Source organism: Atta cephalotes (genome assembly GCF_000143395.1).
Source record: "Atta cephalotes unplaced genomic scaffold scaffold00008, whole genome shotgun sequence".
NCBI lineage: Eukaryota > Metazoa > Arthropoda > Insecta > Hymenoptera > Formicidae > Atta > Atta cephalotes.
The window spans coordinates 2,863,164-2,876,066 of record NW_012130072.1 but is presented as its reverse complement, the minus strand read 5'-3'; the positions used below and the strand labels follow the sequence as shown (position 1 = coordinate 2,876,066).

At 33.9% G+C, this 12,903-nt stretch overlaps 1 protein-coding gene across 1 annotated transcript; it reads left to right on the top strand.

Moving 5' to 3' along the window:
* The first annotated feature begins 1,843 nt into the window (after positions 1 to 1,843).
* LOC105627171 (polyadenylate-binding protein 4-like) lies at positions 1,844 to 8,445 on the top strand. Its single transcript, XM_012208458.1, has 4 exons — positions 1,844 to 2,036; positions 4,416 to 4,726; positions 4,842 to 5,790; positions 7,595 to 8,445. The coding sequence occupies exons 1-4, from the start codon at positions 1,844 to 1,846 to the stop codon at positions 8,047 to 8,049; spliced, it is 1,908 nt and encodes a 635-aa protein (XP_012063848.1). The 3' UTR covers positions 8,050 to 8,445.
* The last annotated feature ends 4,458 nt before the right edge of the window (positions 8,446 to 12,903 follow it).

Here is a 12,903-nt window from a genome sequence, read left to right as displayed (position 1 = left end):
CCATATCTCCCTTGCTTAAAGCCAGGTGCACACCTTGATGGAAGCCAATCGGAACTCACAATAATAGTAGGCGGCATATTTCGCTTGTCTGTTTCTGTCTTTTCGCGAGTTCTAATTGAATCCGGCTTAGGATTTACTAAAAAGAAAAAAGTTCTATAGTTTTTAATGAGCATTTTGAATCGATAAATCCTTATCCGTAATGGTTTTCTATGTGAAATAATGTACAGTTTCCAATAGTTTTCAATAGGAATTCCATTTGCCGAGCATCTAGATAACAAAATTAACATTTACAAAATACAGATTTATTAACATTTATAAAAACATGAATCAATGCGGAATCAATGCGGAAAGGGTGCGGAATGGGTATGGAAAAGATATGGAAAAGGTGTTTCTTTTTTTGTTCTTTCTTCTCTCTTCAATCTTTTCAACTCAGTGATGTAGTGAAGAGAGGGCTGCGACACAGACTTTTGCATAACGCATAATGGATAAGGAAATCAACTAATCAAAATTCTTCTTTTCTGTGGAATGGGAGGAAAGGGATTCTAATTAGTTGATCGCTTATGCACTATGCGTTATTCTAAAGTCTGTGCTACGACCTTAACAGATTGAGACAAGAAGGAAGTGAGGAAATGATTAAAAATGGTGAATGCGAATATTTATATTGGCCGGTAATTCATAGTCGAGTCTTATTTCAAAACCGTCTTAAGAAGTCCGAACCAATCAAAAGACTGCATCACTTAGCGTCTTAAGACATTACTTAAAACGATTTTGAATATAAGATCCAATCACATTTTACGTGCGTCTTTATAAGAGAAATGCAATTGGATAATTTTCTTTATGCATACGTTTATGCGGCTATACAAGTTTGTGTGGATGTATCCTTAAGACATTACTTAAGACAATCGTGAAATAAAATCGAACTATAAATACCGCCTATTATAGTGTCTTATGATGCCTTTTTATGCTGACGCTTGACTCATTTTCAACGTCAAAAGTTACGTAATGATAGAAATTAACGAATATCAAGCGTCAATTTTGACGCTTTTCAAGTACCTTTAAAGGTATCTGTAAAGGTACCTTGAAAAGGTACTTTTAGTTCCGCACCATGGATAATCACGCCATCCAAGATCGCTCAAAATTGGCGCCAGACAGATAGTTTTTGATATCTCGAGATGGCGCTGTAGGTTCGAGAGGGACTACTTCGTCGGAAGTTGGACGACGGTGGTTGCGCGGCCGAGGATATATAAACGCGCGTAGGAAGCCGCGCGACGCTCTTCTGCCTCAGTAAGAGTAGAGTTGTGTTCACGTGTGGTTGTGTGCGTTTCCTTTTTCCCCGAAATAGGCCACACAACCGTCCATTCCGTGAAACTAACTCTCTTAGAAAAAACCCAAAAAAGTAAAAATTTCCGTAAAAAAACGCATACAAAAAAATCGCAAAACCGTAGGCGAAAAACCGTCGTAACCTCGGGTAACAGCGTGGTGATAAAAAAAAAAAAAGAAAGGAAGAGAAGTGAGTACGAGCCAGATAGTGCGTGAAACCGTCGAAGTCGTCAGAGAGAAAATAGACGGAAGATCCAACATCTAACCCAACAGGCACGCGAAAAAAAATACCCACCCAGACACGCACGAGGCAGAAGCGGAAGATTTTAAGAGGAAATCGTGTATGCGAGAAACCTTGCGAGCGACGAGGTCACGAGCCAGTTTTTTGGTGGTAGATAAGCCATATTGCGAGGTAGGGCGAAAGCGAAATCGTCGCACATATAAAAAGAGAAACGTCATTTGTGTCTCTCATCTTCGGACGTGATACCGATACTCTGCAACCGTCACCGTCGTCGCTGCCGCCATGAATCCTGGTGCGCCCAATTATCCCATGGCCTCGCTTTATGTAGGCGATTTACACACCGACATTACCGAGGCGATGCTGTTCGAGAAGTTCTCGTCGGCTGGACCCGTGTTGTCGATCCGTGTATGCCGCGACATGATCACCCGCCGCTCGCTCGGCTACGCATATGTCAACTTCCAGCAACCGGCTGATGGTGAGTCATCATTGCCATCGTTGTCGTAATCGTCATTTTAGAATAGCGCTGTTCCCGTGATGATGGTGATGATGATGGATATGGAAATGCTGATGGAAATGGTAGAGTAATGGTCAACGTGGTGACGCAACGTGGGTTCACTAGAATGGCCGCCTGCTGCGTGCCACACACGTGCCGCGCTAATGTGCCCACCATTGCGCCCACCATGTTGGATCCACGTCCTCGCTCCACCGTTAATGGTAGTTAACGGTTAAACCACGGAATTGCCACAGGAGGGGGAAGGATATTTTCTTTTTCTCTCTTTTATCCATTTCTATCAGTATTTACTTTAATCTCGATTTAACTTACTTTGTATCTTTTGTATCTTTTTCCATTTCTGAGAATTTAAGCAATATAGAAAGTAACCCCTTCAGATACAATTTTAAAGCAATCGTGTTAAAAAATTTTTAATTCAATTTAAAAGCATTTTGATGATTAATTTATACTGAAAAATTAATTTTTTTTAATTTGGACTATTTTTTAAACATATACATTATATCTGGTCTTAAGCGATGTTGATAACTAATGTTTGATAACTAAATAATTTCAATGAAATTTTAATCTCAGTTAAACTGAGATTAAAATTAATTATATTGGTAGGAACTTATAAATTAGAAATGACAATCTCAATGTAAGTCAATACAGGATAGTACGTAAAACTTGTATATTAATGCTAATAAAAAAATAAACATTTCGATCACAATTTAGGTCATCTTCAATGTAAAATCGAAAATTTAATAAAATATTTAGAATCTCATTGATCAGTATTGATCAACAAATTTGCTTACTTTTGTAATTTGTACCTTATTTTAAGATTTTTACCATTAATCTCCTGAAGATCCATAAAAATAAAAAGCTTGTTCTTTGCGATTGGTGTAGACTTGTCTATACTCAAAGTGAAATAATAGTTGAGCTTTGACAAAAGAAAGAAAATTTCAGTGCAGTGAAGTAATAAAGAACAGGTCTATAAAGTTGAATGATTTCTTTTTTCTCTACCTAACTTTTTCCTGTTTTACCTGAGATTGATATTTCAACGTTATTTTACAAAAATAAAAGATTTTTTCCAAATGTTGATTTTTTTCAATATGTAAATTTGCTCCATTCATAGATTTAGAATAGATCAACACATGATGCCCTTAATTCTAATTTAATCTTTTGCTACCTGAATCCAGTTTGTGGAGAATTCTTGTGCCACATGCGAGTCATTCATATTTTTCTTACAATCTTTACATGAAAGAAAATTACTCTGTAAAATAATGGCGAATTCGATTGAACTCAGTACACATTTATACACATTAAAGCTGTCGTACACCAATTCATGTAAAAATGTATATTTAATATTAATATAAAACGGAATAAATTGAATAGCGAAATTGTTTCATATTTTATATTTTTTAAATTTGATTCTTCATATTTTCTTCAAAATTCATATCATAAGTACGAGTTTTTTTTTTTTTTTTTTAAGAAAAATTATAATAAAATAGCTATAGTTACAAATCTAGGAATGAAAAATAAACATGAGATTTTTTTTCTTATAGAAAATAGTTTTCCAGAGTTTTTACTTCTTTATTCATTTAATCTTGAATCTAAGAATGGAGATTTTATTCTTTTGTGATATTCGTCTGTGCTTTGTATAAATTCATTTATAAAAGAATCTGTATCTTTTATTTGTCATACAATTTTACAAGCGTCTTTTACAAGATATGATAGCATTCACAAATTATGCAATAGCATTTTTCGCGAACGTGATCACTTGCAAATTAATTGATAATAATTTAAAAATAATGAATGATATGTATATAAAATTAACGATAAAAGATAATTTACCTCTGCTCCAACTGTAACTTATCTTTTTTTTATCGAGTCAAGAGGTTGTTATAGATATTTTTCTTATCAATTCATGGAATGACTTATAAATTTTTATCAGACAAATATGTTTTTTGATACGAGAGAACTTTCTCTGTCTCTCTCTTTCTCTCTCAATCATGAAAATTATAATTCCTATGTAATTATTTCTCAACAATTACTTACTGTAATGCACTTCAATGAATTAATCAGTTTAGAATTATTCTTGTACGTATCAGTGTAAGAGTGATTTGGAATAAAAATATTCTTTCACTATTAATAAATCTAATTTTTAATTAAAAATTTTATGCATTCAATTTTTTGCAAATACATCTTCAGCTTATAACTCTAAGCAATGGCAATTATATGCACATGTGTATTTATTTGATGATAAGAAATCTACATTCGATAAAAAATGCGATAATATCTTTATTTAAAACTGTACTTGACTTTGACACGTTCGCATAAATACATTTGTGGACATTTATGTTTCAGCTGAACGCGCCCTTGATACCATGAACTTTGACATGATAAAAGGGCGGCCTATTCGGATCATGTGGTCTCAGCGCGATCCCTCCCTACGCAAGTCGGGCGTCGGAAATGTATTTATTAAGAATCTAGACAAAAACATAGACAATAAAGCGATGTATGATACATTTTCCGCGTTCGGTAATATATTGAGTTGCAAGGTTGCGCAAGATGAATCGGGTGCGTCAAAGGGTTATGGCTTTGTACATTTTGAAACGGAGGAAGCGGCTAACAAATCTATCGACAAAGTCAATGGAATGTTGCTAAATGGCAAGAAGGTAATGATCTTTATCTCTATAGATTAAGACAAGTCATCGTTTGATTCATTGATTTGTTGAGACGGTTTACTTCTGTTTCTCAACATAAGAACAAGCTTGTGGGTTATGCTCATAGGTGTACGTTGGCAAATTCATCCCGCGCAAGGAACGCGAGAAAGAGTTGGGTGAGAAAGCCAAACTGTTCACGAACGTCTATGTGAAAAACTTCGGCGAGGATATGACCGAGGACAAGCTGAAGGATATGTTCGAGAAGTACGGGACCATTACAAGCCACAAAGTGATGAGCAAGGACGATGGCAAATCACGTGGCTTCGGATTTGTCGCGTTTGAGGATCCGGACGCTGCCGAACAGGCGGTGCTCGAATTGAATGGCAAGGAGATTGCCGAGGGCAAGTGCATGTACGTCGGGCGGGCTCAGAAGAAAGCCGAGCGTCAACAGGAACTTAAACGGAAATTCGAGCAATTGAAAATCGAACGGCTAAATCGATACCAAGGCGTGAATTTATACGTAAAGAATCTGGACGATACAATCGATGACGAGCGTCTGCGTAAGGAATTTACGCCGTTCGGCACGATCACCTCTGCGAAGGTGATGATGGAGGAAGGGCGTAGTAAAGGTTTTGGCTTTGTATGCTTCTCGCAGCCGGAGGAAGCTACCAAGGCAGTTACCGAGATGAATGGACGCATCGTAGGTTCTAAACCTCTCTATGTCGCTCTGGCGCAACGCAAGGAAGATCGTAAGGCACATCTTGCCTCTCAATACATGCAGCGTATGGCGAACGTTCGCATGCAGCAGATGGGTCAGATATTCCAACCTAGTAACGCCGGCAGTTATTTTGTGCCTACGCTGCCACAGCCGCAGCGATTCTACGGACCCGCTCAGATGGCGCAGATCCGTGCGACTCCGCGCTGGCCGGCGCAACCGAATCAAGTACGACCGAACGCGCAAACTGGTACCTCCGGGTTCGCGTCTATGCAAGCTGCACCGTTCCGAACAGCGCCGCGCGCTCCTGCCGCACAGGCTGGCGCTTTGCGCAACAGCATGTCCGCCAGACCTATCACAGGTGATTACTATGAGCATTATGATTTAGACGTTACAGAATTTTTGCGATAATACTAAAATCTTTTTATTGCTATTTATATTATTTATTTTATGAATTTTGTTTTAAATCAAATATCCTAAAAGAATTGGGAATGTTTCATGTTATTTTCGAATTTTTAAAGTTGAAAATATCTTGAATGACTTGAACGTTAAAAAAATTTTGGCATATATACCTGAACTAATTTTTAGTGCCTTTTAAAAATATAATTATTAATTGTTAACTATGTTTTTATGTGTGTATTGAAAAATAGAAAGCGAATTTAAAAGTAGATTTCAAAGAAAAGATACATTTTTAACTCTTTTGGCGAGATATATTTCTGAATTAATTTTCAGATTAAAAAAATAATTAATAATCGTTGACTGTATTTATTATTTATGTTTATACCGAAAATAGACGATTTTAAAATTTTATATATATATATATATAAAGAAAAAGAAAGACATTTTTAATATATTTTTTTAATACAATCTAATTAAATAATTTTATCATGAAAATTACATTATGAATCCATCAGATTTTTTCTACATGTATAATTACTTCGACATCCACAAAATTTTATTTATTACTTAATTTAAATAACTTTAAATATAAATAGATAAATGGAAAACAAGTTGTAACAAATCTTAGAAATCTACATTATATTTACTTTTGAAAAATATCTATAAAACGAAAATGATAGAGAAGTATGTATCGATTAACATTTTTCACAAATATTTTTGTTTTAGATTGCTCTGTTAATGTATTTGTTTTTCTCTCGTATTTTCTTTCTTAATCTAAATCAAAAATTAAATCTAACAGCATTATTCAAATTAGAAATTTAAATTCTCTTGAAGACAGGTATATAAATATAGGGTATACAGGTATATAAATATGTATATAAGCATACATATTTGTTTTTATATGTATGGATGAAGATTTATATAAACACAGACTGTGTAGAATCATATTGCGATGTATCATATTGCGATAATTGACCTTCACACAAGAATTTCAAAACACATTTCACATTCGAGAATCGTAACGTTTAAAATTTTCAAGACTGCGAGCATTTTCGAGACATTGCCTGAAGTAATCGGAGACTTCCGTTAATTATCAGTATTGAAGAAACGATCTCTTAGATCTAAATTCACAGAAAGATAGTTTAAGAATTGAATAGTTAACTTCTCGAAGGAAAAATGTTGGAAGACAAAAGTGAAGCATGTATGTGGAAAAATTAATTAAACTGTTTAATATTACTTAAAGTGTGATAGTGTTGTGAAAAACTTGGATCTATCAATTTCATGTACGTAACGATATATCTGTGTGATGATATTTGATTGGTTATGGTCAGCAGAAAAAACAGTTTTGCAACTGTTGTAAGATTCTTTAATATCATTGTCTTTTGTTCTTAGTTCCTCATAGATCTAAATATACAAATCAGTTATATTAAAAAATTTTACAACAGTTGCAAAACTGCTCTTGACTTGATTGTAAAACTTATTTTTCGCATCGGATAATAATTGATTATTTTATGGTAAATTTTTCTTCATGCATTATCTAATTATGAGAAAAGTCATAAATTTTTTTTAGAAAAAATGAAACTATATATCACGATATGCTCAACATAATCTTCAGTATTAATCTTACTACTAAATGAATAACTTTATTATTGAAAAAATATAATCACAACATTATTACACTAATTATAATATTATGTGTTTATAATTATTACTACATTTATATCTATTAGTGAAAAAATTATTATAATTGACGAATTCTGTCTCAGGTCAACAAACAGTTGGTGGCGCCAACATGCAGAGCCGTACTATGGCCGGTCCCGCAGTCGGTGTCTCGCCCGGTCAGAGCCGTCCGCCGAATTACAAGTACACTGCAAATATGCGCAATCCACCACAAACGGCCATGGCTATACCTGCACCTAGTGGTCCTTCTGTGCAACAAGCGGTTCACATCCAAGGCCAAGAACCGCTCACCGCGTCTATGTTAGCCGCGGCACCGCCGCAAGAGCAAAAGCAAATGTTAGGGGAACGGTTATTCCCTCTGATTCAATGCATGTATCCACAATTGACCGGTAAGATCACCGGTATGTTGTTGGAAATCGATAACAGCGAACTGCTCCACATGCTGGAGCACAGCGAGTCTCTGAAGGCCAAGGTCGAGGAGGCTGTGGCCGTATTACAAGCCCATCAGGCCAAGCAAGCGGTCGCGCCGAAAAAAGAATAAGCATCACATCGATAATTTTTATTTATAATTCGTGAAAATAAATTTTGATTGTTTTGAATTTGATTGGATGAATACAGTGTTATCCCTTCATTTATTTTTATTTTTCTGAATTAACCCAATTAATTTAAGTATGATTATATAATGGATTTATTTTCAAGGACGTAACCGGCGGCATCAGAACGATTGTCGCTCGGAAAAATATAGAAATGTATGCTCTTTTCACGATGTAAAATTTTAGGAAAAGAAACCTATTCGTATTCGGCGTATCGCCAGATACTTGCTTAGAATCAGTGGGAATAACCGTTCGCCTAGCGTTTGTTTATCGAGAAGGGAGAAATGTGAAAAGATTTCCAATCCTAAAATTTTATGATAAATAAATTTTTTTCTTTCAAGATATACATATGATCAATAACGTTCAGTAGACGTGACAATTGAATGATTTTTTTTAAGTTAATTGAATTTGATCTGTTAATTAGATCTGTTAGTATGTGACTGCAGGCAATTGTTGCCTAACATTGTTTACAATTGTTACATCTGCTGAATGTATTTTTATATTTTTCCCATCTTGTATTTCCTGTTCGAAACGAATGAAATCATCTGAAATCATCGAAAAAATTGTTAGATAAAATATTTACATAGTGAATTAAGCAGACAGAGGCCTTATTCTCGAAGAATAGGGAGTTTTTGCAATAATGTGAATCCAGATATGCTGAAGTCATGTTATCCTTTTTTTAAATAGTTGTTAAGAAGAAGATAACCTTAGCGTTCACCATATTTGGATAAACGGTATTGCAAAAACTCCCTAATATCACATATAAAAATATTGTCGTATACATTATGCATATTATAGATTTTCATATAAGATATAGAATCAATAAAATGTACTTCCAGATATATATATTTTTTTACAGTACAACTAATATATCTTATCTATATATAAAAGATACTAGTTGTACTGTAAATATAGATATAATATAAATACGCTTGTCAAGACACTACCACGAGTAACCTCCTGACATGAATTGAATAAATGTGCTTTGGTCGTTCGTCACAGTTTATCGGAAGATAGATAAGGGTTACTGATCACGTTACATCCATAGAATTCATTGCAGCTGTAAAATAACACTTGGGAGATAACAAGAAGGCAGATACCGTTTGTAGCCTTGAAGTTTGATCTTCACGGTATTGACGTATTTTATTGCAATAATAAATTTGGAGATCGCCGTATGAATAAGTTAAATAACTAAAGAAGCATCAAATACGGTAAAAAATAGATGCCTATTATAATATGATGAATATTTAATGTAAATTTTTAAATACATTTTTCAGTTGTATAAACTTCATCGATTACTATCAAACAGTTTATATAGTTGAAAGATATATTTAAAAATATACATAAAAATATTATAAAGATCTAACCTCGACCATATTTCAAGCTTCTTATGTGATTTATATTGTCACTTTTGCTCCTCGTTTATCTAAACTTCAGATAAATAAATTACGTCCATTAATTTCTGTCAATGTAGATTAATTTTAATTTCAGTTTAACATATTTTGTATACTTTTCTTGTTCTTAAGAGTAAAAAAAAATGTTAACGAGTAAGTTAAACCGAGATTAAAATTTAATTAATCGTTTGTATAACGTACTAAATTAAATGATTCTAATTAATCGTGATTTTTGCGAGATTCCGTTTTTCGAAAGTTCGATTGTTATGGAGAAACACCTTTAGAAAGTCAACCAATCAGTCTTTTTTTTCACGGAAAGGAAGAAATTAAGGACTTTGATTGCTTCATTTTCTTATGCATTATTCGTTATGCACGACTCTATGCTTTCATCCTGATGGCAAGATTAAGTATAATCTTGGTTTAACTTTATTTAATTTTTAGTAAAAATTATGCCGTTTCTATTAATGCAAGTTTAATTTTGATTCAACTAATTTTATCTTTTTCTAAGAATTAGAAAAAAATGAAGAATAAAATTGAACTTGAGATTAAAGTTAATCTGTATTAGAATTAAGCTTCTCTTAAAAGGGAGAATAGAATAACATATTTTGCAATTAATTTCAAAGATATTTATTTTAACAGAATTTAGATATACAAATAAAAAATAATAAATTTAATGCATTTGAGAGCTCCCCTCCCCAATATTCTTTCATCCGAAATTTCTTCATGGACAGAGAAACAAAACTCGTATTCACTTAATATCCTACTTATTTCTACATGTACAGCTGACTTTATGCGCAGCACTTAGTGGACGAAAATGTTATTATGGGTTAAGAATTTTTTGTGACATGACATATTTCCAATTAATTCTCGAAAATTTGAATCATAAAATTTGAATTGACATTTTGCTGCTGCAACGTGCTGCGCGTAAAAAATCAGCTAGATTTAGATTTTATTTTTTATTTTGATTTATCGAGGAATTGAATCAATCATGCAAGCGTTTATTGTCGAATGCAAATTCTGAAAAATTCTTATCGGAAAAGGACAGGAAATTGGAGAAACATATATCCAATTTTCACTCCTATTTCGAAGGGTCGTGATCGTGCGGGAGATACATTCCTCATTTTTTTTTTTTTTTAAATTACCTCGTATTTCCGGGAAGGCAGGCACGTGATTGGCGGACGCGTTACGACCCACTTCAGCGAATGTAGCGAGCGAATCGGCTGTTGTGGTTGTTGCTGACCGTTGGCGCGGGAGAACCAAGAGTGAGCAAGCGAGCGAGATCGGAGCGAAAGAGTAAAAACGAAAGAGATATACAGCATATAGACACGAATGCGCGTCTCTCATGAAACGTCGACAATTACGTCAATCCGACCAGTCGCGTTTGGCACGTCTTCTCCGCGATTTGAGGTTCATTTGATCGAGAAACGAGCATCAATAAGATCGGGAAAAATCGTGTCTGATCAGATTTCAATCTGCCTCAAATTATTTATCTCAAACGAACGTTTCAGAGAACGGGTGGCGGTGTTCGAGATAACCCGAGGTCGTCGTCGTCCAGTATACGACAGCGGTGGTGTCGGCGGCGGCGACGGCAACGACGACAACGACGACGACGGGGCGGGGAACGAAATCTCAGTGTTCTAAAGAGAGAAGGTATATACGTTAATCGCTCTCTCCCCCCCTCCCTCGCGCTTATGACCCCGTTCTAATAATCGCCTGGTTTCTCATGGTATCGTGGCCGACTTGCTGTTGCGGGGTAAACGATACCGTTTCACGTCCCAATCTTGATTTCCGTGAATCGCCGCCAATCGCGACATATGGCGAGACGTGGAGACGTCTCTACTCGTCTAAGAGATCGTATTTGTTTATTTGCCGTCGATTTGATCGCGTGTCTGTATCGAATCACCATTCATTCAAGCGAATTTCGTGTTTTGATGGTGCACGAACGTCGCAGGTACATAAACGTCGCAGAGTGCAGTTCGTTGAGTTTGTTTTTAGCTGCGCGTTTCCGCTGACTTTCAGACTGCAACTTTCAGACATTGAGCTAAAAGTAGGTGAAGGGTACTTACCGGTGATTTAATTGGATGTTAAATGTCTGGCGTGTTTCGTAGACAATAGAAGGTAGTATTGACAAATGATAAATAATTAGGGAAGGTGAGGTGCGTAAAGAACAATCTTGAGGCTGATTTGATGGAATGATACTAATTATTCAGAAATAGAGTACTTCAGAATACTATTTGTTCTCTTGTGATTTTTCTTCCATCTTTTTTTTATCTGTAAAGAGAAAATAATTGTAAAGAGTTATTTAAGAAGGAATAATAGAAATGACATAAATGATGATATGAATTATATTATATAGGATAAGCATTTTGATTATTAATGTTTTTATTAAGTATTGCTTTTTTCGTCATATTATGCAATTATTATAGGACATATAAGTAAAATGTGAATAAAATTAAAATACCTTAATGACAGCTAATTACATATATTAGGAATTCATACACTGAAAAAATATGTTATTTACATTAATTTAAAATAATTTTATTAATTTACAATTAATTAATTTACAATTAATACTATTAATAAAACAAATATGTCACGCTCTTGTTTTTATAAAATTTTATTTGTTTCATTAATATTACTATTGGAAAAAAGAATCAATTTTAATTAAAATAATGCTGTTGATATAACAGCATTATTTTCAGTGTATGATACATTTTTTTATCTTGTTGATTTACCAATGATAATTAGATGATTTCGGTGAATACTTCCCACCGATTTATTTTCATTAGATTTTTATTACAAGTTTTATTTACATTTATGTTTTACTTTACTTTGAAGAATGTATTGACAAAGATTAACTGTAATTGTTTACAGTTACTGATATATCTAAATATTGTAAAATCCAAATCTAACAAAAAAAGTGCACAATTTTGTTTTAAGAGGTCATAAGCCTTAAGAAATTGACCAATTACAATTGAATATTAAAATAATCGAGTATGATTAGTGATAATCGAGTTAATTTTTTATGGCTTGACGACTTAGAGTCTCTTAAAGTAAGGTTGTGGGCCTAGACAAAATGTATCTTATAAACTTTTTACAATAAGCCATTACTTAATGGGCTTTCTACAATAAGTCCTAAATTTTACCTAAATTTTAATTCTTAAACCGTAAAAAATTGAACACTGAGTGAATATGTGTCCTTTTGTCTTTATTTGTGTTACTATATATTTGTTACTTAGATTCTTGTTGCACATTTTTCTGGAATTTTATTTTTTATTGCCTCTAGAAATTTTTTTAGAAGAATTTAGAATTTTTTATACAGAGATTCATACATTTAATATATAATTTAATTATATATTCTAACGTTTATTAAATTCTGTTGTAGATCATCGGAATAACAGATATAAA